At 43.2% G+C, this 27,806-nt stretch overlaps 12 protein-coding genes across 12 annotated transcripts; 7 read left to right on the top strand and 5 right to left on the bottom strand.

The window, feature by feature from the left end:
* Positions 1–66: 66 nt before the first annotated feature.
* Positions 67–846, top strand: Bfra_007494 (uncharacterized protein; the record flags this gene model as incomplete). The annotated part of the gene is made up of 1 exon (XM_037337866.1): positions 67–846. One exon carries the CDS (start codon positions 67–69, stop codon positions 844–846), a length of 780 nt encoding a protein of 259 aa, XP_037187246.1.
* Positions 847–1,698: 852 nt separating this feature from the next.
* Bfra_007493 (uncharacterized protein) lies at positions 1,699–2,781 on the bottom strand (the record flags this gene model as incomplete). Its single annotated transcript, XM_037337865.1, has 1 exon — positions 1,699–2,781. The coding sequence occupies one exon, from the start codon at positions 2,779–2,781 to the stop codon at positions 1,699–1,701; it is 1,083 nt and encodes a 360-aa protein (XP_037187245.1).
* Positions 2,782–3,050: 269 nt separating this feature from the next.
* On the top strand, positions 3,051–3,646 carry Bfra_007492 (uncharacterized protein; the record flags this gene model as incomplete). Its single annotated transcript, XM_037337864.1, has 2 exons — positions 3,051–3,136; positions 3,310–3,646. 2 exons carry the CDS (start codon positions 3,051–3,053, stop codon positions 3,644–3,646), a joined length of 423 nt encoding a protein of 140 aa, XP_037187244.1.
* Positions 3,647–5,968: 2,322 nt separating this feature from the next.
* On the top strand, positions 5,969–7,687 carry Bfra_007491 (putative mfs sugar protein; the record flags this gene model as incomplete). The annotated part of the gene is made up of 3 exons (XM_037337863.1): positions 5,969–6,154; positions 6,232–6,909; positions 6,965–7,687. The coding sequence occupies 3 exons, from the start codon at positions 5,969–5,971 to the stop codon at positions 7,685–7,687; spliced, it is 1,587 nt and encodes a 528-aa protein (XP_037187243.1).
* Positions 7,688–8,989: 1,302 nt separating this feature from the next.
* On the top strand, positions 8,990–11,627 carry Bfra_007490 (uncharacterized protein; the record flags this gene model as incomplete). The annotated part of the gene is made up of 4 exons (XM_037337862.1): positions 8,990–9,269; positions 9,325–9,780; positions 9,870–11,369; positions 11,425–11,627. 4 exons carry the CDS (start codon positions 8,990–8,992, stop codon positions 11,625–11,627), a joined length of 2,439 nt encoding a protein of 812 aa, XP_037187242.1.
* Positions 11,628–12,814: 1,187 nt separating this feature from the next.
* On the bottom strand, positions 12,815–13,751 carry Bfra_007489 (uncharacterized protein; the record flags this gene model as incomplete). Its single annotated transcript, XM_037337861.1, has 2 exons — positions 12,815–13,571; positions 13,654–13,751. The coding sequence occupies 2 exons, from the start codon at positions 13,749–13,751 to the stop codon at positions 12,815–12,817; spliced, it is 855 nt and encodes a 284-aa protein (XP_037187241.1).
* A 1,294-nt stretch (positions 13,752–15,045) lies between these two features.
* Bfra_007488 (putative 37s ribosomal protein rsm22 protein) lies at positions 15,046–17,634 on the bottom strand (the record flags this gene model as incomplete). The annotated part of the gene is made up of 1 exon (XM_037337860.1): positions 15,046–17,634. One exon carries the CDS (start codon positions 17,632–17,634, stop codon positions 15,046–15,048), a length of 2,589 nt encoding a protein of 862 aa, XP_037187240.1.
* A 2,171-nt stretch (positions 17,635–19,805) lies between these two features.
* On the top strand, positions 19,806–20,186 carry Bfra_007487 (uncharacterized protein; the record flags this gene model as incomplete). The annotated part of the gene is made up of 1 exon (XM_037337859.1): positions 19,806–20,186. One exon carries the CDS (start codon positions 19,806–19,808, stop codon positions 20,184–20,186), a length of 381 nt encoding a protein of 126 aa, XP_037187239.1.
* Positions 20,187–20,478: 292 nt separating this feature from the next.
* Positions 20,479–21,968, top strand: Bfra_007486 (uncharacterized protein; the record flags this gene model as incomplete). Its single annotated transcript, XM_037337858.1, is given in 5 exon segments — positions 20,479–20,727; positions 20,799–21,006; positions 21,024–21,212; positions 21,226–21,650; positions 21,699–21,968. The coding sequence occupies 5 exon segments, from the start codon at positions 20,479–20,481 to the stop codon at positions 21,966–21,968; spliced, it is 1,341 nt and encodes a 446-aa protein (XP_037187238.1).
* A 933-nt stretch (positions 21,969–22,901) lies between these two features.
* Bfra_007485 (putative cytochrome p450 protein) lies at positions 22,902–24,428 on the top strand (the record flags this gene model as incomplete). The annotated part of the gene is made up of 2 exons (XM_037337857.1): positions 22,902–23,854; positions 23,909–24,428. The coding sequence occupies 2 exons, from the start codon at positions 22,902–22,904 to the stop codon at positions 24,426–24,428; spliced, it is 1,473 nt and encodes a 490-aa protein (XP_037187237.1).
* Positions 24,429–24,633: 205 nt separating this feature from the next.
* On the bottom strand, positions 24,634–25,837 carry Bfra_007484 (uncharacterized protein; the record flags this gene model as incomplete). The annotated part of the gene is made up of 4 exons (XM_037337856.1): positions 24,634–24,766; positions 24,834–25,133; positions 25,204–25,430; positions 25,550–25,837. The coding sequence occupies 4 exons, from the start codon at positions 25,835–25,837 to the stop codon at positions 24,634–24,636; spliced, it is 948 nt and encodes a 315-aa protein (XP_037187236.1).
* A 374-nt stretch (positions 25,838–26,211) lies between these two features.
* Bfra_007483 (putative rrna processing protein bystin protein) lies at positions 26,212–27,749 on the bottom strand (the record flags this gene model as incomplete). Its single annotated transcript, XM_037337855.1, has 2 exons — positions 26,212–27,082; positions 27,133–27,749. 2 exons carry the CDS (start codon positions 27,747–27,749, stop codon positions 26,212–26,214), a joined length of 1,488 nt encoding a protein of 495 aa, XP_037187235.1.
* Positions 27,750–27,806: the final 57 nt, after the last annotated feature.

The following is a 27,806-nucleotide window of genomic DNA, read 5'->3' as shown; positions in this document are numbered from 1 at the left end:
TTGCTTTATTTTTGCAATATCTTTTACTAGCACACACACCCAAACAAAGAGCTTTCATTCTTAATCATGTCATCGACAACAACCAAGGATGATGTCAACTGTACCCCTCTTACCTCCTTTGACAGAATGTTTCCCCTTCTACACCCCGAGCTCCGCCAGTATATCTTCGACTTGACCCGTTTTCACTACCCGCCTCGAATGATCCACTACGACGCTCGTAAGATATGGGGATCTTCACTTCCAGTCACACTTCTTCCTTGTCAAAGCAAAGGCCGTTTGCCTCGTCAGAATAAGGATACAACGGATCAACATAAATACACTATGACCCCTCGAGATCCTGATCTCAGACGTCTTCCTCCTTGTTTCCACGTCTGCCACGCAGCTCGACAGCAATGTTACAGAACTTTTACTTGGTTAAGGAATGGTGTTTGGTTCGATTGTGGTCGGGAAACCCTGTTTATGTATGATGCTTCACATCCTGAGGCGATTTTACCGGAGTTTGAGCTGTTACCTCCGCCACCTCCTGAGTGGGACGATGGGAAGAAGAATTGTAGAGAGCTGGATATTGGAAGGCTGAAGTATATTATTATGGATGAAGCTACTCTGGAGAGATTCATAACTAATCAAGGTGGGCCCGGTTGGCAGGATTTGTTCGGGGTGTTAATGAAGAGATTGATTGAAGTCCAAATTATACGTGCTCCGAAGTTGCAAGAACCATCATGGGGACCACCAATGCTGGCTATACCGATGCCGATTGAGAGAAAGGATATGTTTGTTACTGGTGCAGTTATAAGGTCGACTGGAAATCAACTTTGGGTCAATAGGTTAACGGGGGCATATTGGTAACGGCTGTAGACGGCTAAGTGAGGTGTCATCGTAATGACTCTAGAAATCTGAGGGTTCAGATATCAACTATCAACAGCGAAAAAGTAGTCAGATCACGTCAATTATAACAGCGATACTTTCGGATAAGCAGGGTAGTAATGTACTTATTATTCTTCGACTCATTTGAATCATTCAGTTCATTCCGTCCTTCTCAAATAACAGCGCTATCCTGAATATCAAATGATTGTCCAATACTCGCAAAGTCTCAAATAGTGAATGCTCTTATATCTAAGATGGCTTGCACTATTAATCACGTTTCTGACGGCAACATGGGCAGGGCGAAGTGACACAAAAAAGGAGATGTAACTTAAATGAAACTGCGGGATCTTATGACCTACTCAGTGTTTGTATAAGATGACATTTGAATGACAAGGGCAAAGGGTAAAAAAGCTACGGAAGGTCGGCCAGCTGAGAAGCTAGGTCATTAAAATCACAAATTAGGGGAGACTGAATGGCATGAATATCGGTTCGAGGTATTGCAATCATTCTTTATGTGTTGAGTTTTTGACTTGTCAAGAAATAGCTCTGGAGCATTTGATGCAGTCATGAGAACATTTCCGAAATTTGATGGTCATGTCAAAGCGTCAATCAGTCAGTCAATTAGTCAGGTCAAGTGTGCTGAAAATATTGAACTTTTCTTATTAGGTTCGAAGTAATAACCTTTAATCAACTATATACATAGCTTAAGACGAACCCACAGTCCGGAGTTCGGGAGCCAAACATTCTCGGGAGAAATTAACTAATATATACAGGTCTTTGATGCCTGAATCAATTTCCTCACATCCCAGCTAAGTGATCGTCGAGGACGAAAACTTAAGCGTGGTCAATTGGGGATGGACCAGCGTCAATTGGGTAGGAGAAGATGTTGTTTGGTCCCTCAGCCATCAATCCGTTTCCACCAGGTCTCATTTGGGATGCTGGAAGCAGCAACTTCTTGTCAGAAGTGACCCACATGAGATCAGTCCAGATCAAAGCATCATCTTGAACAAGAATGGATGCGTACCCATCAGGGGTGACCTTCCAGATAGCGAGCAAGTTGGTGTCGCTAACATAGACGTTTCCATCACCATCAATGGTGGATCCACCGGTACTTGGGGTCAAGGCGAAGGGCTCAGTGAGATCACCAAGGCTGGCAGCCATGGTGGCGTTGGTCAATGCGGCATCGACGTAAGCAGTCTCGATACGGTAAAGTCCTCCGTTACATGGTTGGTAGTAGAGGTAGACTCCGTCAGGGGAGACCTCAATTTGGTCGAGGCCAACAGCGAGTGTGCTACCCGCGGCACCGTAACCTGGAACAAGTGTATGGTTGTACATCATAGGGAAGAAGGCAACGGCGGATGGGTCGTCAACGAGAACACGGACTCCGTCTCCAGTGGTCATGTTCAAAACGACGAGAGCACCGGCAGTGTCACTGAGATAAGCGACCTCACCACTGGCACTGAAACGAACATCATCAATACCGCTGTTGGAAGCGATGATGCTGTCGAGGTAGTAGATCTTGTCTACGGTATCGGTGGTAAGGTTGCATCCAACCAACTTGGTGGATCCGTTGACACCGCTTGAACCACCATCGACCAACCAGTAACGACCATCGGGTCCGATTCTGGCACCGTCGATGCTGACAAACTGGAGACTAGGATCAGAGCTGGGGTCGCTTGCGTTGTAAGAGTTCCAATAGACGTCGGGATACATGACAGTTGTGTTATCGGCGAGGAGCTCTACGGTAATTGGTGGCAGAGTAGTAGAGTAACGCTGGGAAAGGAACTTGCGTCCATCGGCGGAGATGAAGATACCTTGGGTAGGTAACTCGAGCGAGTACTCAAGGGTGAGGCCTGGTGCAAGAGCTGCAGCCATTGGCACTGCTGAGAGGAGGGAAAGAGCAAGAGTAGACAACATGGTGAAATCGATAGAACTGGTGTTGAGCTATTGAGACTCTGGATGTATCGGAGCAGCTACTATATATACTTGACTTCACAATGATTCTGTTAGGATATGCTCCATAGTGGACAGGCAAGTCGCAAACGTCATCACAGTGCCCGGCCCAGTTTTTGTTTCTATATGCAGGGGAACTTCTAGATTGCTCGGAGCTAAAATCTTTGATTTAGCAGGTGCATCTGACACTCGTGGCAGTAGAGTTTACTCGACAACCTTCAATACGCTAACAAATGCCATATGGTTGCAAACTACAAAGAGATTACCCTTGTTCCTTGGCGTTCAAAACTTCGGAGTTGTGCGCTTTCTGGCGGTCCAGGTACGTGTTCTCGGTCCCGATGCATTATCTTGACCACAAGCTGTGTTGATCGATCATTCCTTCTCCTCGAATAGGAAGTTCCATTTCTCCAACAACTACATTCCGAGTTGAGAAGTGACTGTCAATATTAGATCAATTTTCAAGTGTTTCTGCTAAATAGTTTCCCGTGAAAGTCTCCGACCTTCTACGAAGAATCTGTCAGACCACTCAACGCAAGCAAACACTACAAAGGAACTCTCAGCATGGCATGATAAGTATGGTCCCCACAATCAAACCAATCCGGTACTTCTCGGTGGCGTGGGGCTACATGGATACTGGAAGGATCCAACCACAGGTACGTACCCCCGAGCCCTCCTAATAATGAGAAAGATTCTTCATCAAGATGACTCGAGGGTTGCCGGAGGTGTGTCTATCCCAACAGAGGGCTTACCCCGAAGACCTCGGAAGGAACATAAGTGTCAAACTGGAGTCATGACCGAAGTTTTGATAGGTTTTCATCCCTGGTATTAAGTACCGGTCCATGGTATGTTTTAATGCTTCATACTCACCCGATCCCGAAGCTACTGGAAGCATAAATGAAGGTTATTTGCAAGCCCTGTCAGGCCCATTCTCCACTATAACTCAAATAATGAAGACAATCATTTAAATGGCTGGAGCAACAAGTCTATGCGTAGTCTAAAAACTGGAGTAGGTACCATACGAATGATTCTCCAAACGTAAAACATATAGTATAGCAATCAAGCTGTTCTTCGGTCCCGAGTCGGTCCCGAAACTCTTGGTGGATTAGAAATCGAGTGCAACCATGATAGAAGCGCCGGGCAGCACAGTGTGTGTTTGATGCTTGCTTGAAAGTAAAGGATAACTGTGCAGCGGCGATGATCATTGAAGGACGCGTAAAGGTATGGAGTTATCAGATCAAAATTTAGTCACAACCATCAGATAGGCTGAGTTAGTGTGGGAAAGTGCCGCGATCATCTGAAAGGGGCTAACTCCTCTTTGATCTAAACCTACTTCATACCCTCAAAAAGCCTCTTATGAATAACTCACATTGAATCTAACCCTTTGTTAAGCACCCGTACATCCTCGCTTTCCTGAAATTAATAGAGATTTGTGTCGATTGTCAAATGCCTACCTTTCAATAGAACAAAATTCCTTAATCTTACGTGATTCGTAAGACCATCGAACCTCAAGGCGACAATGGCATTGTTGCATCCTTCGATGGACCTAAATACCATTGTCATATTTGACCAATCTGTGCTCACTCTTCAGAAAGAATGTGTCCAAGCACAGAATTCATCACAGTTCGATCATTCTCAGTCCACGCGCCCCCGTTGGTCTTTGGATCTTTGAACACTATCACGGATGATACCCCAAATAGTTTTTCATTCGAAGAACATCTAAGCAGATCTATCTCATATCCTTAGGAAAAGACAGGATACGATAGGGTGTCCAATAGTCCGGGTTGCAGTCCAACAATCAAGAACTTTGGAGTATTCAATCCCATTAAACAATGAAATCATTTCGTATATTGAAACAATCCCAATTATTAGATTGATTTGGAAGAATGAATACATGAAATCGATGATAGTATCTTCAAAATCTCAAAACTCGAATTGTGAAATGGACTTGCAGTCTGAACTATTGGAAACACTGGAATAGCAAAGTTAAGTTGTCGTGACAGAAGCCATCTGCGCACACTTCATTGATAGAGTTGCGATAACCTGTGCCCTATAAATGTATGTTGCGACGAGGCGAGATGGATTGAGCTAAGCTCGCAAGGTGCATTAAAGATTTGATTCCGAAACATTCGAGATAGCTGCAAATAGTCTTCTTAACTTGAAAACTTCGTCTCGGTAAAGTATTTTTCCATACAAGTTTTATTTCTATTCCGATGTTAACCCATGACATTCTTAGCTCATGTACCCAGTCATGGTGTCCCCAAGAAATAGCTTCGGTAATTTGGGTGTCAATTCACTTCCTCGCCAGACAACGAACGGGCTTGCTCGTCATTTGAAATGATTTTGATGCTGTTGTTAACTCACACTCACGCACGAAACATGAATTGACGACTTTAACATCGAATCTGAAGTCCTGAGCATTGCTACGGGCATTAGTTGAAAATGCTCTGGGTGGTGGCGAACCAATGAATGAAAGGAAAGTCTTCCGAGGTGGAGCTGCCTTAGTAGGGAGTTCTTGTTTGTCTGCTGGGTCACGTGTCAACATATCATCAAAGGTCGACTCCGAATTTCTAACGTTTGAGTACATCACTCATCTTGAAGTATACTACAACAGTCGAATCAAGAATCAAAATTGGAATTGAGTTCTCTACACTGTGAATATCTTCAGTGTCAGTCGGAATTTCCTGATGTGGTCATGCGTAAAAAATCTGACCGCTTAGGCACAAACAGTTCTACCCTATCGGCAAAGTTTCCCAGCTTCAGCTCTCCACTATTTTCGGATTCTTTTGAAACTAGCTACTTACATGTCGATAAGGTAAGTTAAGCTTATATCAAACACAGAAGACTTTTCTTTTATCCTCAAAAATATCCACAATAATTCCTTATCATTCGAAAAAGAAACGCGAGCAGGCAGGTTGTCCGCAATGTCAAGTCATCAATGTTGCGGTTGTATCTAGATTTTCCAATATTCTGTGGAAACAGTGAGTGATAGTGTAACAGTTGAAGATAAGTACATCTCTATATTATCCTCTATTTCTTTCTCACATAGTTGTGTCTTCAATTCTTCTCTTCTTCTTCAATATTGAACCCCTCCATCAGTGTACAATTTTTCAATATACCTTCATAACCTCATAATCTCCTTGATCTCGAAGATATGACCATTTCTTCCTCCTGCAAGCCATGGCTTGCCAAATGCTCAACGATGCCCCCAAGATACATACAAGCATCCATCATTATATCAATCGGTGGTATTCTATTTGGCCTTGATACGGGGACTATTGGTCCCCTAACAGTGATGCCTCAATTCGACGACACTTTCGGCAAACTCTCATCAACAGTTGTGTGTAGCCCCCCTTCTCATTATTTCACCTTCGCTTGTCTTGCCCAACTAAAACTAACGCAATCCGCCCTCTCCAGCATGGCCTACTTGTCTCCACAATTCTCATACCCGCAGCTCTCTCCTCAATATTCACTGGTCATTTGGCCAATTCTCTTGGTCGCTTATCAGCTACTGCAATCGGCTCCTTCATCTTTGGTATTGGCGCTGCTATCGAATGTTCTTCTTTCCACCTTCCTCAGCTTTTCATCGGGCGCGCTATCAAAGGAGTTGGCGAGGGCTTTTTCCTAAGCACATTAGTCGTCTACATTACCGAGATATCACCACCTTCCCAACGAGGTACTTTGGCTAGTCTTCCTCAGCTCGTCACCACGATGGGGGTTCTAGTTGGCTATTTTATGTGTTATGGTTCTGTGGGAATAGAATCAAGCTTGAGTTGGAGATTACCATTTGCGGTACAAGCAATTATCGCATTCTTGTTCACGGCCAGCACTATGCTGTTTTTACCACAAAGCCCAAGATGGTTAGCGGCAAGAGGAAAGTTTGAGGAAGCGGAGCGGGTATGGTCAGATTTAAACCTCCCGGAAAAAGAGAGAGAAACAGTGGAGGATGACGTAGATGATAACCAAAAGGCGGACCAGAAAGTGAAAGCGAAAGATATGTTCGCGATTTTTGCACCAGATGCGTGGAAGAGGACAGTTTTGGGGTTATTCTTGATGGGAATCCAGCAGGCGGCTGGTATTGATGGTGTTTTATATGTATGTCTCTCCAATTTACTCCTATACTCTCACATCTCAAAACTGACAAAATCAGTACGCACCCCTCCTCTTTCAATCCGCCGGCTTAACTTCCTCAACGGCCTCCTTTCTCGCTTCGGGTATTTCCGCTCTCCTGATCTTCCTTACAACCATCCCTACTTTTATGCTCGCCGATAAATGGGGACGCAGAACTAGCACCATTGTCGGTGGTGCTGGCCAATTTATTGTCATGTTCATCATCGCCTCTCTCTATGCCTCCGACTCTGTACATTCCTCCCATGGCGCCGGTCGCTGGGTCGTTATCATCTGCATCTACCTCTTCGCCATTATCTTTTCTGCCACATGGGCCGTAACATTTAGAGTATACGTGGCCGAGATTCAAAGTGCAAAAACGAGGGCCGGAGCAACGAGTTTGGGGTTGAGTGCTAATTGGGTGGTGAATTGGATAATAGCATTCACGACACCTATCTTTCTGTCAAAGAGCACAAGTGGATGTTATTGGTTGTGGGGAAGTGCTGCTTTAGTAACAGTCGTTGTGGCAGTGTTTTGGATGCCGGAGACGAGGGGGAAGAGTTTGGAGGAAATCGATGCTAGTTTTAGGAAAGGAGATAGGAAGGGTGCAGTCACAGGTGGTGGAGTTTTGGAATTGGGACCCGTGGAGTATCTGGGACCACAGGATGAGGGGAAGTGCGAAAAGGATGATAAGCATGATATGAAAGTTACTTCAAGAGTTGTGGTAGATACTCCGGCTTCGAGTTCTACTGTATCACTATCGTGATTTGGTATGGAATGGCATTTCAATGATTGGGCGAAGGATTTTATGGATGGCTTCCATGAAATATCGCCATGGTGTAGCGCACCAAGTTAACGAGTAATGACAACATAGAGTGGATGGCTTAAAGGTTCGGAGGATAGAATGGTAACGGGAAAGGATATGATCAGTATAGAAACTAGAGCTTCAATGAACGGGTAATGAATGCATACAGATCGAAATTACACTCAATTTTCTTCGGTCAACCGTAACTAGAGCTCGTAGCAATGCAATATGATAAATGGACCGAAAATTGCGATGTTTTTAAATCTTACAAAAACGAATCTGAAACCGTATAAGGTTAAACCCATCGAATCCAAAACACATCGGACCCTTTTGAGTCAAGACTATCCCTTGTTTTACATTTACAGATGGGAGAAGCGTATAATGTGTAGATACTTTATTCAATCTTACAGTACACCTAATCGTGCCTACAATCAAATCTCATTCAATATAAAGGGAAGTGTGTTTTGCATTGGGTGATTTTGTGCGTTGTTTAGTAGGTCCTGATCACATGACCAAGCCTGACGCGTCAACGACTCAACACACGCTCCACGATATTCCCTCCACTTCACAGTACGAAATCTCCCCGAACTGAGATCAAGAACGTCAATTCAACAATTTGGACCGCCATGCCGTATTTTCAGATAGTGAAAAGCCTCGCACGATGTTGTGTAATGACACGCGTGCTCCAAGCTCTGAAGACTTCGTTGAAGAACTGGTATTTGTCTAGTCTCAATATTCGACGATCATTCGATGATCAGAATCTCCCAAAATAGTTCTCCCTCAGCTGCAAATGCAATTGACATCATCTGCCCCTGATAGACTTGATTCTTATGGATCTGAGGTAAATCTTAATTTGGACATTGGCCACTCGACAGGATTGACACCGTTATCGATGTTCCTGTCGCACTTGAAAGCATCAAGGTAAGACGGGCGATAACATGCAAGAAGATAGGTGGAGATGAGTAGTACGAATACACTTGTGTCACTTCCACAAATATTGGATAGGATGGCTAGGTGATCCAGATTTCCTATTAGGAAGTGACAATGGTACCGCATTGACCTAGTTCATTTTGTATTTGCTTTTATATCAACATTTCTATTGCCGTGTCTTCAATGTCTCTTTGTTTTTGTTTTTCTGTTCAACTGACTAAACACAACGTCGACATTCATTTGGTTGTTTATATCTCTTTTCAAATTCATACCCGATTCGCTCACAGAATGAACTTTCATTAAATTCCAAAACATTCGAAACACCTTACAAATATGGGCATCCATCATTTCTTTCTATTTCTGTCTTTAAATCTATTATTTAAGAGCGTGATTTCGATCCTCACCTCTACTACTACTATTCAGCTTGGGTCAGTCAAGGGCTCATTGGCTATATCCAGTTCGTTTGGGAAATTTAGTAATGTCACCACGACAAGGAATTCTTCTGCGCCATCATATTGGCTCGAGGACATCGCTCATCAGGGACTTGCCCCTTTCAATTTCAACGACACCTCTTATCAAGTATTTCGCAATGTGAAAGATTTTGGAGCCAAAGGTTGATATAATCATATTTTTATACCCATTTATTAGTGCTTTCTAACATCGTCAAGGGGATGGTATAACAGATGATACTGCTGCTATCAACAAAGCCATCAGTTCTGGCGGAAGATGCAAGCCTGGCGACTGTCAATCTACAACAACAACTCCTGCCACAGTCTACTTTCCAGCTGGGACATATATCATCTCATCTTCCATCATTGATTACTACATCACCCAGATTATAGGCAATCCAAACCAGCTCCCCGTAATTAAGGCCACTGCAAATTTCACTGGATTTGGTTTGATTGACGGAGATACATATGGGGCCAATGGACTCAATTTTGGAGCCACAAACGTCTTCTATCGTCAAATTCGTAATCTGATGTTAGATCTGACTGAAATACCGTCTAATTCTTCAGCCTATGGAATTCACTGGCCTACTGCACAAGCCACCAGTTTACAGAATATTGTATTTCAAATGAGCGATGCAACTGGAACTCAGCAGCAAGGCTTGTTCATCGAGGGAGGTACGTTGGCCACCTGGCGATTCTCACTCCTTATAGCCATCCACTTCGTTTATGTCATAACTCCAATGCTCCACGCTTACACAAAATAGGCTCCGGTGGCTTCATGAATGATTTGATCTTCAATGGCGGCAAAACAGGGGCCGTATTTGGCAACCAGCAATTTACAGTTCGAAACTTAACCTTCAATAATGTTGTAACAGCCATTGACCAAATCTGGGACTGGGGATGGACATATATGGGAATCAATGTCAACAATTGTACCACTGGCTTAAATATGTCCTCAGGCGGATCATCAGACCAAGCTGTAGTGTCTGTCACATTAATTGACAGTAGCTTCAGAGATACCGATGTCGCTATCATTACAGCTTACAATAATTCATCTTTGCCAGAGGCTGCTGGAAATCTTATTCTTGATAATATCCATTTGACGAATGTTCCAATTGCCATACAAGAATCGCAGAATACTGTTTTGGCTGGAACTGGCAACCAATCAATGATCATTAATGGGTGGGGAGAAGGAAACGAATATACGCCAAACAACTCCACCCGCTTTGAGGGATACATTGTTCCCTTTCCTCGCTCTGAGTCTCTCTCCCCCCGTGGAAAGTTCTACGCCCGTTCAAAACCTCAGTATGAAGACGTTCCGCTTTCTGAGTTCGTTTCAGTCCGTACAGCGGGTGCTACTGGAGATGGAGTCACTGATGACACGGAGGCATTGAATCATGTGTTTATACTCGCGGCCATCGCCAATAAGATTGTTTATATCGATAGTGGAGTTTACATGGTCTCTTCGACTATTCATATTCCATCTCGTTCGAGGATCGTCGGTGAATCATATCCAGTCATCATGGGGTCGGGATCATTTTTCACAGATATCGATCATCCTCAGCCTGTTGTCCAAGTTGGCCTCCCCTTGGAGAGAGGTGTTGTTGAATGGTCAGATACGATTGTTTCGACACAAGGATATATGGGAGGAGCCATTTTGATTCAATGGAATCTAGCCAGTCCAGCGTGGTCTCCTTCCGGACTTTGGGATGTCCACACGCGTATTGGCGGATTCGTGGGTTCTGATCTCCAGTTGGACCGCTGTCCTGCCACCTCTAATAGTACTGGGATTGTTCTTGAGTGCAGAGCTGCTTTCATGTCAATGCACATCACCAAGCATGCATCTGGTCTTTACCTAGAAAATAACTGGTTTTGGGTTGCCGATCACGATGTCGACGACCCTAATTTGTCTCAAATCACAATTTACGCAGGCCGTGGACTTTATTGCGAATCTAGAAAAGGAGCTATATGGTTTATTGGGACTGCCGTTGAGCATCATACTTTATATCAATATCAATTTGATAGTACGAGAGATATTTTTGCGGGACAAATTCAGACGGAAACTGCCTATTATCAACCGAACCCCATTGCAATTTACCCCTTTCCAGCATTGGATGAATGGAATGATCCTGATTTCATCAACTCATGTGGAAATACAACGAGAGAAAACTGTGCAGAAGGATGGGGTCTACGGATCATTGATAGCGAGCATATCTATGTATATGGCGCTGGAATGTACAGTTTTTTTGATAATTATAGCACTTGTGAGTTTTTTCCGATCTATCTAGGTTGATACTTATACTGACATCTTTGAACCAGCATGTTCCGCCCAAGGAAATGGCGAAGCTTGTCAAGCTAGAATCTTCAGTCTTGAGGGAGATAGTTCGAACATTGGCATTTACAACCTGAATACAGTAGGTATCACGAGTATGATCACTATTGATGGGATAGATATCGCGAATTATTCTGACAATATTGCGGGGTTTGTGGATCATATTGCTTTATTTAAAAGCGAGGAATAATCTTTAGACAGTAGTGTAGTAGTGAAGATATATAGGGGTGGCGTTGTCATCATATCTTTCGCTTCAAGGAGTAATACCGTGAAATAAAGAATAGAAATCGCATTGTCTTTCCAATGAACTATTTTCCGTACCCCTATGCTGGACGACTTCTATATATCACATGCTATTCTCAGGGGCATTCTCAAGATGATCATACATGTAGAAAAACTCTGAAATAAAGCTAGTGTTCCATATCAAGACTCAGTAGCTTGATTTAGTCAAACAAAAAAAAAGAAACAAAGGAACAAACGATCAGATTGTTTTGTTGCATATCTCACCAAACCTACTTTTTCAATTGTGTTCTCTAAAAAGATAGTCTGAAACAAACTGCCAATCAACCTCCTCTAAATCAATCCACTTAATCCATCCATCAAAAAAGCAAAAATTCCCCCTCTCGACGAACAAAGCTCTAAAACTCATCTCGATCCTAATTTCCCATCCTCTCCAACATCGATTTCTTATTCCCTAGCTCCAACATCCAGCGTGCTAGTAAGCATCACCACAAAGCCTTACTCCTTGACTCAGAACACTGTTCGCCTCCCCCCTATCCCCTATCCTCACACCAACAAAGGAATATCCGAAAGGTCGTGACATCCTCTGCACATTAGCCCACAATCGTAAAAGCCTAATTTTGTTCTTTGTTCGTCGCATCGACTTTCTGGCCTCGTATCTTGTATTTCGAAAATTATATCACAAAGAAAAAGTAGTTTGCCGGCAATTGTCCCCGGCGTTCCGGACCGATTTGTAGATGTGCAACAGTTGGGCACCTTCAAACATCAGAGAGGGGGGTGGCGAATCTGTTTCGAGAGATTGTTTGATCAAAGGGGGGTTTGGTCTGGAATTAGGTAGGAGAGGAGACGAGAGGAGCGGAGTGGACAAGTGGAATTTGCAAACTGATTCTTTCGGACGAAAATGAAATAAATTACTGTGAAACTCCCGCCTGATCCCGCTAATTTTTGAATGACTTGAATGAATAGATGAATGCTGAACGCCACTAATGCACAGATATTCCTCCTCTGTCTAGCTGCGCACCCCAATATACATACTCGGCTCCACACACATCTGTACAATCTCCACTCCATATAAACAAGAATATTTAAGGTGGGGTACCCCTCATAGACAAAACTCTCAGCCTAAATGCCACAGCCCTAAGGCGTCTGCACATATTCATGCGTTTCCGCCCTCAAAGCCGCAATGCCGTTTTCCTTCCCACTGCTACCAGCCACAGCCCCAAGCGTATCCCTCGCATCGATCTCTCCTCCCCAGCTTGAAAATCGTACATGTTTTCCCCTCCATGCTCTTTTTGCTTTCGTGCCCTCCTTTCCTTTTCCTTTTGCATCTTCTGGAGTTTCCTTCTCAATGCCAGTCCCGGGAAGAGTTAATGTGTTATTCATACCCAGCGGCATAGTCATTGGCCCCTGTCCGTTCACTCCCAAAGCCAACCCCCCCAATCTAACTCCCTCCCCGATATTCTCGCCCTCCTCCTCTTCCTCCCTAATCGGATCATAACTCCAAGCTCTCGCTCTCCCACTCCTCGCAGTTCCCATGCCCCTCGCATTCCGTGCGCTCTTCATTCTCCTCCCAAATCCATCTTTCGCGCCCACAAATCCCGGATCCCCTTGTAGTAATTTCCTCTTCCTGTATTCTTTCCTGAGTATCCAGACTAGCATTCCTAATATCGATGCCGTAATGAGGAGTACGAAGGCATTAACGCCAATAGCCACTTTCCATGATGTGGGAATGTGAGGACCGGATGGAGGATCCGAGTCGTATTTAGCATGGTGGAATGAATGCGTGTTGCTGTGGTATTCGTAGTCGCGGAGCTCGAGGGTTTGAGGGGAGGATGATGAGGGGACATTGCAGTTTGATGTGCAGATTGGTGAGGATTGGGGGTTCGATTTAATTCTGCGAGATACATCATTAGCATTGTATTATTAAGGTAGATTGGAGATATGTATGTTGTTGAATCTAGGAAACTGGTACATACTCATTGATATCAGTATTTCTATCAGTAAAAGCTGGCGTTGAGATTACAGCTGCCCAGCTCACCGCCGGCAACAAAAGAAAGGAGAGATGGTATTCCATGTTAATTAGGTATATCTGCACTTTTCGTGCGCACGCAACAGCACTTCCACGGAAACAAATAAACAAAAAAAATAGTTCACTCTATAAACAATCGAAGAGCACCTGCAAGAATTGGTCAAAAAGAATGAAACTGGAGTAAAATTAAGGAAAGAAATCGTATTAATGAGAGTAAATACCGAACAATTCGGCGTTGGTAAATGAATGACAAAGATAGATGATGATGGCGGTGAATTGCTAATCAACCAATATATCAATCAATATCATACAGAAGGGTGACTAGACATTGAAAGACAGACAATAATCAAAATACCAGATGTTTATTGGTACCAAGAAAAAACATCACAAGCATTGACAGCATTGACAGCAGCAGGTAAGACATTATTAATATTCGGACCCCAAGTATACCTTACCGTTCGTAAAAGGCAACCTACCTTTCGATCATTAGATTGATAGAAAATATGGAAACGAGAATTGGAAATTGATGGGTGTGTACAACAGTGCTACTGTAGTAAATGAGGTTAAAATTGAGGATCTATGCAGCGGCACTTTTTTCTAAACAGTCGATCTCCATGTCGAAAATGAAGAGGATCTATTGGTTATCTAGCCGCAAATAAGATAAGAATTGTGGCTATGAGGCAAGTGAAGTGGAAGAGATTTGATTAGATTCGTTCGCTTATCCGGTACCTGGTTTGGTGGATCAAGACTGTACCTGAACAAAAGCTTGGCCTTGAGAAAAAGGGGTATAGGCACTGGATAATAATTATATGCATATTGAGATCCATGCTTAAACGCTCTACTACGCCGTGTGACAGAATCCTTCATAGATCCTCTTTGTTTACAATTCAAAATAGATACTGAAACACACGTGTTCAAAAATTCTACAGAAATCTCTTTTGCCTATCATATTAAATCATGGTTCAATTCGAGCGTCGCGAAAATCACAGACCAAGCGGCGGTGTTGATCGATTGGCCCACTCATTCATCCATGGTGGAACATCGAATTGGAAATGGAAATTGAATGCCAAAATAATCCGTATTTCAGGGGTTGAGGTTGATAAATATCTTGGAAGTTTTCCCGCCGTGCGAGGCGGATACTCGTATAGCAACTCAAAGTGCGCGAAATACAAACGGAGACTTTTTTCTTTTCTAGAAGTCATGGAAGCAGCTTTCCATTAGAGTATAAAGTTATAATCAAATTGTGGAGCAGAGAACCATAGTTACATGTCCCAGAGATTGCCCATACTATGCATACATGGTATAATTTCGTGAAAAATAGTACAAAAAAAGAAAGCATTTATATGTCATCCTCGGTAATCGGCTTCTTCGGCTTGAAAAATCGCCCCCCCTTTGTTCTCTTCTCAGGCTTGAATATTCTCTTCGAATCTCTGCTTTCCTCAAGACCTTCCATACCATCACGACCCATAATAATGTTAAACTTATTCTTCTTCTTCTTCGCCGCTGATTTACTGAGGACCTTTCCGGGTTTGGATCCTTTACTGTTGACTACACCCTCTCCTCCCCTTCCTAATCTAGGTTGCCGGGGCACTCTCGTCTTAGCACCAAGTGCCCATAGATCTCCCCATTTGGATTTTCTAGCATCGCGGTACGCTACTTTACTAAAACTTTTAGGGATTGTCCATCGTTCCAACTTGCCTGATGGTGTACAAACATCCAAGGTGACATGTCCACGACGTTTGAGAGGTGGGAGCATAGATCGTGGAAGTGATAATGGATGGAATGGTATATCACCCTCTTCAGGCATTTCCGGACCATCCGGTAAATTATGCTCTTCGTATCCGGCAAAAGATTGGTCAGTTGCAGCATCTCCTTGTAGAATAGCTTCTTCTTTCCTAGCATCAATACCTCTTCGTACCGCCAGATAAGAATATCTAACATCTTCGTGATTGCGAGAAGAAGCGCCTAAAATCTTCTGTAGATAAGGTGGACGGAGATATCGCTGTTCGAAATGACAAAAATCCTTTCTACCAGGGGTAAGGCCTGGGACTGGATACATTGGACACTTTGTATGATTGGTGCATGGCGCAATGATCATACCCTCCTCTTTCTCCGCGAAACGTGATTCGTCGTCTGAAAGAGATTGAAGTTCTTTTTCGACGTTTTCGTCACCAGGGGAAGAAATATGTGAGTCGAGCAAAAGAGAACGAGCACCTGCTATAGCCTCAAATCCCCGTGGTAATCCCTTTTCTATCAGGATAAGTACACCTCCTTTGGGATCAAGCATTGACCAGAGGTTCTGTACCATGTGTTTTCGGCGATAATCTTCCTTCAATGGGAATAAGGTGTGCGGGGCGATAATCAAATCATACATTTTCCTAGGTTGTGCAGGTCCACCATCAAGTTGAGCCTCTCCACTGGATGAATGGACGTAATCAGGAAGTCTGGGAAGAAAGGTAGTATTGTCGAGAAATCGTGAAATTCGGTGTCGTAATGTATCTGCCCCAGTAAGGACCGTGTGTTTCCCAGATGGAGGTATGTCTCCTTCGACAATACCATCGTCTTTCAATACATCCCATTCGGCTCGTAAGATTTCCTGCCATGCTACAATACCAGCCCCGCCAGCTCCTGCATCGAGAATTCGTGGACCTTGACCACCCTCCCTGAACAACATCTCACGAATCCATTCGGACCCTAATCGTTTGCGTACCTCAACTAGCGTACTCATAACGGAAGTATAAGTACCTGACATTACACCAGCCAAATATGCATCTGCTTCGATTTCGCTCATCCTATGTTGTGAAGCATCAAGTCCAACATGTTTTTGTGGCAAAAGCTTAAGTTTTCCTACGTTTGGAGTAGAAGAAGAATATGGTAACCACTTTCCACCAAATGCTTTCTGTGCAGCCTCTGTAACGTGTTTCATGCTTGTTCTCTCTAGCAATTCGGTAATTGGTGTAACAAATTGTTCTTTCGGCAGTGATATAGTACTTGGGGATGTGCCGAATCTGGCGGTTCTAGTATGCGGATGTGTACGAACTTCGTCCGAGCTAATATATGAATCGTATTCGTCTTCCTCAAATTGTTCGGGGTCCTCGAATAATTCTTCTTCGGACTCTTCCGACGATTCTTCCTCCTCATAGTCCTCGTCAAAAACAGTATCGTCTTGCTCTGCTGCTCGTGCCATTGCTTCGTCCATATCTCGCTGTAACCGTGCGATAGCATCTACCTCTCTTTGATTTTGAGCTTGAAATGTTAAATTGGTAGAATCCGTTCCCGCAGAAATTTCAGTTGCCATTGATATTTCCTCGCTTTCCAATTCCATATCAGGTTCGCTTTCTTCCTCAAACCCCAGTTCTTCACCCTCGCTGGCAGAAACAAACCCGTCAGTGCCATCTTCCACAACTTTGAACCCCAGCTCTGGATCGAATTCAATCTCTTCAAATTCACCATCAGCGTTCTCTCTCAAGAGAACATTCCTGGAAGGTCCATCCTCTCCAATATCCTCTTCCTCAACCTGCAGATATTCTAAGTCCTCCGGCCTAGTTTCTCGCAGTGGCGCGCCGTACAATCGCTCATATAATTGATATTCCTCAGCAGACAGATAATCCTTTGGCAGAGTTTCTCCAAATGTTTGTCTAGCCTGCCTCACAAACGATTCAATTTCTGCTGCTCTTGCTTCTGTGGCTTTCACTTCGGGCACTGGTGTAGTTGTGGTCGTTCGAGCTTCATCTGATCGATTTAGAGTCGTTGAGAATAATCGCAAAGTATTAGGGCGGGGCTGGATTGATCGATGTCGGATATCGCGATATCTAGAATGTGTAGAGGCTGTCGAAGCAGTGGGTCTTGTGAATCCATATTCGAAAAGGGAAAGCAGTTGAGATCTACATGACTGGCATGCCCTCGGAACTTTACGTGCGGTGAGCATAATTAATTGGTGCTTGAATGGTGAGATTATCAAAACACTCTTCGAAAAGATTGTTGCTAACCTTGATCGCATAAATATTTACCTGCGAACTTTTTTGAGATATTACACTCTGGCATAAGTTACTACGTTCACACCCCTACCCCGCGTGGGGTGATTTTTAGGCCAATGGATTACGCAGCATTTGATATACCGACGCTAGATTTTGATATTATATCCCTACTAGGCATTTCACTATAACTGCTGTTGTCTAGCTAACTCGTCGACGCATACAATTTTTGGACAACGATGATGTCGTAAGCAAGTGTTTCCAGAACAAATTCAGGCCAGTAGTTGTTCATCGAAGCTTTCAGTCAAAGTACCATATAAATCATATCGATTGCGCGTTTGCAGCAAATCTTAAGTGAGTTACGAGAAACTGAGGAAGATGCCAGCTCTCTGCCTCACATCAAGGCCAAGCTTTGGAGTAAAATTATCAATTGATACATTTTTTTATCTGGTCATATCAGTTCTACCAATCCAATCTACCCGTGCCTTATTGAAGTCATCATCATGTAAGCTTGCCTGCATACTATACACAATACGTGTTCTGGAGCCTGCTGTTCCATCTTCTCTATCAGGGTCCTCGATATTTGAATCATTGGCAACATTTTCTTATTCCATTGCTTCACAAGAGGCGTTACAACGATTGAGCCATTGAGATCTCTCCTATGAAGAGCTTTAAAGAAACCTACATCGACTGGAGCAATTTGTTGCTTTGAACTAAACTGGTACAAAAATTGGGTTGCGCCTTCGAATATTACCATATAACTTGTAGTTGCTGGCCACTCTGGAGGAGAGGGTTGAGTTGGTGTATGCACTATTGATCTGAGATTCTGTTTGGCTTACTATGTGCTTGGTGGACGGCTTTTGATAATCCTGTGCCTGGCATACCCCCATCAATGATGATCTGATAGATGAGAGGTCGACTTCTTGTTGAAAACAGAATTATCGTCTAGACTCGAAGTGCTAGAGTATAAAAACCTACTGGTGAGATGTTCCTGTCAAATCGCATCAATTCTCATTGTTCTGTTCGAGCTGCGGATTTCGCAGGGTCCCTTCCTATGTTCTCGGTATATGAGAATCTCATAGATATCAATAGGTTATATTGCCGGTTTCTAGTCGCTGCAAAAAGTAATTACCAGAGCAAGGACAGTCCTCCAAGAACAAAAATCCACCAAATTTGGGGAAACCTGATAATCAAAAGTATAGTCACCTTGATATGCCTTGCAAAATTGTTACTCCATCATATGTGTGCAGGATTCTGTACATTCCATATTGTATTCAAGTATATTCAACTGAAGCCAAACTAGTACTTGCACCTGAAGCGAGAAGTGAAGGAGTAGTACGAATATCTTAATCACCTCTCAGTGATGATAACTGAGAAGGAACCACCATGATGGGAGGTAGTATCTGTTGAAAATAATAAATTGGCGACTTCCCATCCTTACTCTGTATACAAAGAACAGAACTCTGTTACTGTAAGTTTAATTCCAACTTGAAGCTCGATTCCAATTGAAAATTTGATTTCAACTGGAAGTTTGATTCCAACTGGTTTTTGAAAAATCTTGTTTCTATTCTCAGCTTTATGACTGATCATGTATACCAAGAGATGAAGTGATGCGGTGTATCAGGTGAACACAGAAGCTTCTCGCTTGTAGATAAGTCGAGCGAGCAAGGGCTGGCAAGATTTTACTTAAGCTCGCGGTATCGATGATCATGTATCAATGGACTACCGTCTCTTGATAGATAACTTATAAAGGGTTCCAAGATACGAAAATGTTTGAACTGCGTTCATAATTGAGTCAACACCAATCATAAAACCTATTATGTACTAAGCTTCAAGCATAACCATCGTCTAGATGATTTTCAAATTAGGTTAACCGGTTTCATGAATTTCTTTGAATAAAGATTGTTGGGGAATGGAATAGTCTCCTTATGATTTTCGTACCAATTCTTTATTCAAAAGTCAGAGACATTCATGCAAAGTGCGATTCTGTCCAAATTTACATAGCGTCGTTGTTGCTTTGTTCTCCATGTCTATGAATTTCAAATGAGCTATGTGCCTAGAGGCAGCATCTTTGCTGATATCACACGAATGCGACACTCCTACAAGATTCCAAATTGTACCAAAGATGTTAATCTTACAGACCCTTTATCAGAAGAAATATGGTGCCCCGCCGACTCCTATAGCCATTATCATCGGCTCACATCGCAGCGGACTCATCCCAATATCTGCATACAACCTTACCAATCCGTCTGCCAATGCCTCCCGTGAAGAAAGAACAGCGTATCAACAATCCAGGTTACGTGGATACAAATCGCAACTTCTACTTGATCTTGACGTTTTCTCATTGAAATCATTAACCATTCCAGACGATTCGAGTCTAACCAATCCAACAATGCAAAGAAGCAGATGGGTTGAATCAAGTGACCTAGTACTTCCAATAAGTAGCTCAGAGAAAGAAGGAATTTCATGGACGGCGCAAAACCCTCTCATTTGGGAGCATCTTTAACCGTGTCTAAAGCTCGCTTCGAGGTTGCTGGCGAGAATGCATTTAGACCCTTTTGTATGTATTCTTGGTTCTCTATGGTTTCTAATCAGGAGCTAACGAGAATAGGTTCAAGCTTTACTACTCGGAAGTACCGAGACAATTCCGATCGAAGAATTCAAGCCTCAAGATGTATTTCGTTTTGGTCCCTGGAATCCAAAAACTTTTCAACCGCTTTCATCCCCTACCACACGATTCGACAAATGCTCTTCGAACAAGACAGGAATTAAATCGTATTGAAAAAAAAAAAATCCTGATGTGCCATTATACGCTGGCATTTGGTGCTGATGAGTCTGCCAAAAGCCAAGGTGATGAAGGAATGGAATCATCTGCTCCTCCGAAACAAAGCTTCGTTACAGTTTCCACATACAACCTTCAAAATATGACGATACTCACTGGGTATAATATATACAGCTTTCGAGTGCTAATGAACCCCAACTTGTCTGACGCAGAAAGGCTTTCTGAGGAATGGTATGTGGCAACGTCAATGTATCATGAATTTATGGTTTGTTGCTCCACTCTTCATTGTCTTATTATTTGATAACAATGGACCAGCATGTACTTGGCTATGCTTAGGAATTCACTTTCGATGGAGACTCTCTCAAAGAGGAAATAAACGAAGCAGTTTTTCATGGCGCACTTTATGAGCCAATGTGGCGTCGAGAACAAAAATCTGAACTTGGACGGGCAGGCGAGGCTTCCGTAAAAAATCCCCATGCAATCCAAAGTATTCATTCTAATCAGATCTACTTTAAGTGTTTGGAGGCACACACTCTAAAATACTGTACAATAAAATAACAGATGGACCTGTTTTAGGAAGCACTCTAGATCCATGGCCAGAATACGACGCAGCAAGGCATGGTGATGCACCTCAGCTTGTACTACCCTTGGGCTCAACATGGACATCTCCTCTGCCTATATATGCACACCCAATTTCGATCAGAGGGCTTCTGGTCCTTATATACCAGAAAGTATGGGATATTCCACCCTGTAAGTTCGATAGGCTATGCACATGCAATCACCATCGAAGATGATTATGCTAAAGATATTGATTATCAATACAAAGTTGTTCTTCCGTCTAATTTCAACGGATATTTATCGCCAGTGTCAGTCATTACCCCCACCCTGCACGGGTTTTCGAAACCGAGTAAACGTACTTATGCAGAATATCTCGTGTTAAATCAAGATGGGAGAATGGACAAAGCCAAAACTCTTCAAAGTCGTCTTGAAAGATTTCGCGATTTATTTCATGAAATCAATGCAACTATGCATCAACAATTCAAAACACTCATGGATAACGCGTGGTTATTTGCTTATTTCCAAGAACCGCCGGAACCTGATATTGAGGAAGCAGAATATGAGAATGATTTTGAGAAATGGCTTGATAATTGGACAGAGTCCTCGAACAAGCTTACTGAAGCCTTGGATGTGTGTCTACACAATTTCGATATTTGCATTCACAGACTTATCATCTAGGGCACAGCCATTAGTTCCAGCTTACATGGCAACAAATATCATGAAGAAGAAATCAATCAACGTATCAATCTCATAAGTTTCGGAGCAAATCTATCGAAGCTTATCGAATTACTTAAATTCATAGAAGGAGAAAATGATATGAATTTGCAAAGGTACTACAATAATAGCATCGATACCTACTGGGCCAGTCGCCGAAAGCTCTCTCCTGAATCCGATTACGCGACTGTCGTTGCGAACAATGCGTCGAGTGCACAAGAGGCAGAAAAGTGATGTACAAAACTTCCTTTTGTGAATATTAATATTGGGGCTGTAACTTTCGGTTGAAAGCGATGTGATGATCGAGAACTATCTCTGTTAAGAAGCATTGCATCTGGCAACTCGAGCACAAAGGAATCTTATGAGACGCAGTTTCACACAATTTAATGCCGCTTGGTTGATGAAGTCTTCGTGTATACAATAGCTGTTTTGATGCTAATCTTATCGTCACTTTGAAGAAATGATGAGCTCGATTTGGATGGTCTAATTCAGCTTTTCCAATAATAGCACCTGTGTTAATTGTACAACGACCGAGCAGTTAATAACACAATAGGAACGACTTAAGTTGAAATCTTTTCAACATTGCCAGATTGCTATGGAAAGCGAACCTAGTGAATGTTCCATGAAATTTGTCAGCATACGCGTCTTAGAACCATAACACCAAAAAGCTCAAGAGAAGCTAAAATGCGTTCACGCCCAAAACAAAGCACTATAATAATTATGTGGTTGATGCCATGACAATATACAAAGGGAAATCAAAAATTTGGAGGTAAATTAACAAATTCTAGAGAGTTATGATGTCCATTCCAAGCTGGGCATTGCTATGAGAGTTGTGATAACATTTTGTTATCTATTCTGGACCTCACTACCCCTCACTCCATCGGGCACAGAGTACGTACCTACACGACCACATATGTTGATAATTTCATGCATGACGTGCAGAAAGATGAGTTGAACTTCCTAGATTGTATTATCTATCACGGTACAAATGGCTATTATTTCATTGGTGGGCATATTCAGTCATATTAATCATTGAGTCACCGAAGTATCCATGAACTCACCTCGATTGTTATCGATATCAGTCATACAACTCTCGTCCTCCCTACTTAAACACTCGCAGACCCTACCTACCTCAATTGATCTTTCTTCAATCAACCCATACTTGCCATGGCTCTTCTCGAGCAGGTTCTAGGTCAATTAACCACAAACCCCCTCACACTTCTAATAACAATTACAACCCTATCCCTCCTCCTCCGCTGCACCTACCGCTGCACCCTGCACCCCCTCTCCCACGTTCCCGGTCCACTCCTCCCCAAACTCACATCCCTCTGGCTCCACTACCACGCCTACATCGGCGACGAAGCAAGCTGCATCCACAAACTTCATAACCAATATGGTCCCATCGTCCGCGTGTCTCCATCGGAAATCGACATCGCAGATGCAGATGCCATAACCCCTATCTATATATCTAAAGGCGGATTTCCAAAAGCTCCTTGTTATGCCAATTTTGATGTTGATGGTCATAAGACGATATTCTCGACTACAGATGCAGAGTTTAGAGCTCCGAGGGCAAAGGCAGTTATGCCCTTGTTTTCGACGAAGAGTATTAGGGATAATGAGACTGCGTTATATGGATGTGTGGAAAATATGGTGAGGAGAATGAAGGAGGATGCTGAAGGAGGGGAACCAGTCAATTATTTAAACCTGGCCAGGAGTTTGGCACTGGATGCTATTTCGACGCATTTGTTTTCGGAAAATTATAATGGAACGTCTGAAAAAGGAGAAAGACTTTCGGCTTCGGCATTTGTGGATGCCTTTGTAGCTGTGGGGAGATTCTTTTATTTGCCAAATACAGCCTTTATTTGGTTATCATGGTTTATGGACAAGTTCGTGATGGATTCACATACTGAAAATTCCATAAAGTTGGTGGACCAGTTTGTGGATAATCTTGTGGAATCTACGCCCAAGGAGAGTAAGAATTATCCTGGCCGATTGCTCAATATGGGGTTCAGCAAGTCGGAAGTGAAATCTTCATGCAAGGATTTGATGTTTGCTGGAACGGATTCTACAGGTATGAATATGGCAACTATCTTTCGATATTTAGTATTGCATCCAGAAAAGTAAGTCACATCCTCTTGATGATTCTAGCGGAAAAAGTATTCACAAGGTTGAAGGTATGAAATCCTCCGGACTGAAATCATGGAAAATGCAAATTCTCCCACCAAACAAGAAATCCAAGCTCTTCCCTACCTCTCCGCTGTAGTAAAAGAAGGTCTACGCATTAGCATGGCGAATCCCACTCGTCTGCCTCACGTTGTTCCTATAGGTGGATGGACATTCAAATCCGTCTATTTTCCCGCTGGATCTATCGTAGGCTGTTCTGCCTATGAGCTTCATTTCAACCCGGATGTCTTTCCAGACCCGCATGAGTTTCAGCCCGAAAGATGGCTGGAACGGAATATCGCCCCGGAAGCGAATAAATATTGGTTTGCTTTTGGTGCAGGTAGTAGAGCGTGTATTGCGAGGAACCTTGCTACGGTGGAACTTTATATGGCGGTGGAGAAGGTGGTAGAAAGTGATGTTTTGAGGGGTGCGAGGGTTTGTCAGGAGAAGGTTGAGATTTTCGAGTGGTTTAATTCAAGTGTGAAGGGAGAGAAACTAGAATTCGTTTGGAATCGGAAAGAAATGTGTTGATCGATTCGACATTATCTGTAGGTCCGATATATATGTACACTAATATTTTATATTTTGAACCTTTGATACGATTGAAGATGCCATTATCATTAGCTTAGAAATCTGGATACTGGAACCTGCCCAAACACAATTACATTCATTTTCTCACCTGAAATTCTACAGGCACAAGCGAACTCTCTATCCAGACCTTGACAGCTACCTGTTCTCAATACCCTTGTCCGTTCCATCGCCATTGCTCAACGCTCCCCTGCCCCTCCATTAACCACTCCAATCGATCCTCAACTGTTACCCATCCTTTCTTCCCTTTTACAACCGCCCTTCCAATAACATTTTTCCACCTAGCAAAACCCTCAATTAGCATTTCTAAAACCTAGCACCTCAAAAGTAATCAAAAAGTAAACTCACTCATCAAACCACTCCTCCTCCCCTATAACAACACACCTCCTTCCCTCGATCCCTCTTCCTACATCCGCAAACGGCCACACACTACTCACAACCTCATATCTCTTCGTCCCCATAAAAACCTTTGCTACGCTACTAAAAAATGAGTTCACTCTATCTGGCGGTCTCACCACAACTTTCGAATGCGTGATTGGGAAGCTGATGGTGGTGTGTCCTGGATATCCTGTTTGCGCTATGAGAGCAAGTATAAGACCTTGGAGATGCGTCGTTGAGAGATTGGGGATCTGACGGGTTAGTATGAATCTAGGTAGTGTGAGTTAATTACCAACTTGCAAATCATAGGCATATTGAATACAATAATGGAAACACATACTCCTTGACACCCGCTTCATCTCCACAAAATGCTCTAACCCATCCTTCCAGCCCCTTCTCCCCTTTGCCCCCCAAATCAGGCTCCGTCGCCTCTCTCACACCTCCCCTCCATCCTGCCTCGCCTTTCTCAAGAATTTTCATGTAGTTCATCTTCCGCTCTCCTTCCCCAACAATCAAACCCATCAGATTGATCCTAATATCAAAATCCGGGCTCGGGGCATGCATTCGCTGGCCCACAATTCTCAACATAGGTTTAGGAGGAATAGTACACAGAGATGTGATCAGGGGAAGGAGAGTTCCGGGATTAGAAAGATGCGCCGAGGAAGATGTGATAGTTGTTTTATCACTTGAAAGTGTGAACGATGGAGGGAGATACAGGTTATAGGGTAGATTTGGGATATCTGGGGAGCGGGGCTGGGGGTTGGAGCGGAGGAGTGTGGGAGGAGAGAGGGCGGCGGAATAGGCGGGGGAGTGGAGTCGTCATCGTGGTTGTGATTGTGGGGATTGGAGTCGGACAATGTATCGAGGTGATTTTGGCGGGAGGATGAGGGACCGGCTTCGGATGTAGGATTCGCGGGTTCGAATGATCCGAGAGTGTGGTGGGAGGTTGATGTAGATGATTTTTCGTGAGACATTGTGGGGTTTGTATTTGGTGCCGTCTAGTAATGCTTAAAAACTAGATATGAACACACTATCAAGCAATTGCAAATGCACTTGCTATGCGTATGCTAGTAGATAGTTAAGCATTTAAAACACTTGGTGAAAGTTCAGATGTTATCTTGCGGTTGTGCGTGATTTTGAAGATAACCAGCTGAACAGTTGTGGCTGTGCATTTTTTAGTTGCCTGCCAACGTTAAAGATATTGTCATACGAGGCGGCTTTTCTTTCACAGTTCAGTATTTGAAAATAAAGCGCAAGTCTGTTATCCTAGAATGAGAATGGGTCATAGCTTATAGGTCATGGGTAATTGGTATTGTCCTTTTTATTCCTTTTTTCATTCCTTAACAAATTAGTCTATCATCATAGTATCATCACCATCAACAGCTGGTCCTGCTTCTTCAACAACTACACCACGACCACGTCCTGCTAGCAGTTCCCTTCTAACCTCAGGACCGATCTGTGAATGCCCCTTTACATTAATCAAATCTAATAGCGACTCTCTCTGATCTTCTGTAATATCATTTCTATATCTTTGTGCAAATGCTAGAAGACATTGATGCCAAATGACTGGTAATTTTGCATCCTTGGAACTGGTTACACCTTCCATTCCGGATCCAATATCTTCGGGTCGAACACCGGCTGGGTCGACACTTCTAAATCGTAGGAAATGGAAAACCAACGCATCAATGACTTGGTATGGAAGTGCGTATTTCTTGTCAAGCAAAGCCTTGATAAAAATGTTTGTGGCTCCACCACCTTCGGTCCCGGCAGATGATTCTTGAGCTGCAATATCGCAGAGTCCTTTGATGGCAGCGGCGGAATGTAGGACTGGGATCGAAACTCGCACAAGGACGCCTGATATAATTCTTGCTTCACGTAGTGTGCAGGTACCACTTCCAATCAATGGGAAAAGGAATCCCTTGAAAAAGGCGGCTGGCTTGTAAAGTGCCTTCTTCAAGGCTTTGAAAAGATGGACATTCAAGTGATTGGTTTCGAAAATATCCTCCCGGACCTTTTCGAGTAGGACCATTTCCACGAATTTTTGTGCGATAATTGGTGTCCTTGAGACGAATATTCTTGTTGCTTCGTAGCAAGCATTTGGTGTCCACTTGTCCGGCCTGGTGATCACGAGAATATCTTCCCAATTGGGTACGGTAGGTAGAATCTTGAATGGTTTCGGCAATTTTCCTGACTTGTATCGCGATAATATCAAACCAATTCTATATTCTTGTTAGTGCTTGGGTGGGATAATGGCGAAGGTAGTCCTCACTTTGTGTAAACTTCCAAAACTTTAGGATGAACGAAGAATCCATCATCATTGGGTGCAGCTTGTCCAGCTCCAGGTTGTCTCGATTGTTTTGCTTCAAACTGAGCGATTCTCTCTAGAATTAATGCGGTCAGATCTGTGCCTTGTCCCTCTTGATTCTCGCCATTGTCCCCTCCCCAACCAACTTCCTTTAACTTTTGGTCTAGATCATCCTCGCCTTGCTCTGGGAAGAATTTTCCAAACGTATCGCGGTCTTCTGGCGCCAATTCGACTAGTTCTGGAACCTCATCATCATCATCTCCCCATTCTTCACCATCCTCCTCTCCAAATTCTGGCTCATCCTCCTCATCTTCATTCTCAAATCTTGAATCAAAATTAAAGGCTGCATTTGGTTTTGCTGCTTGGGTCTCGGCTTCGTCTTCATCGGCAAGTTCTTGACCTATCTTTAAAATCCTCCGCGAGGATTTCGAATCCACAAACTTTTCATCCTCATCTTCATTTCTAGATTTTCTCTTCCCGGATTTTGTTTTTAGTGGACCACTGGCTGTCAAATCTGCTTCAAGAGGATTATGCCTCCTTCCATTTCGGGCGAGTTCTTTCGGACTCATTGCTTTGGGCATTTTGTGTTTTGGGAAGATTTTGCGAAATTTTGGTGACGGACGGAATTTCTTTCTATG

Source organism: Botrytis fragariae (assembly GCF_013461495.1).
Source record: "Botrytis fragariae strain BVB16 chromosome Unknown tig00000795, whole genome shotgun sequence".
Classification (NCBI taxonomy): domain Eukaryota; kingdom Fungi; phylum Ascomycota; class Leotiomycetes; order Helotiales; family Sclerotiniaceae; genus Botrytis; species Botrytis fragariae.
This window is presented reverse-complemented; position numbering and strand designations above follow the sequence as displayed.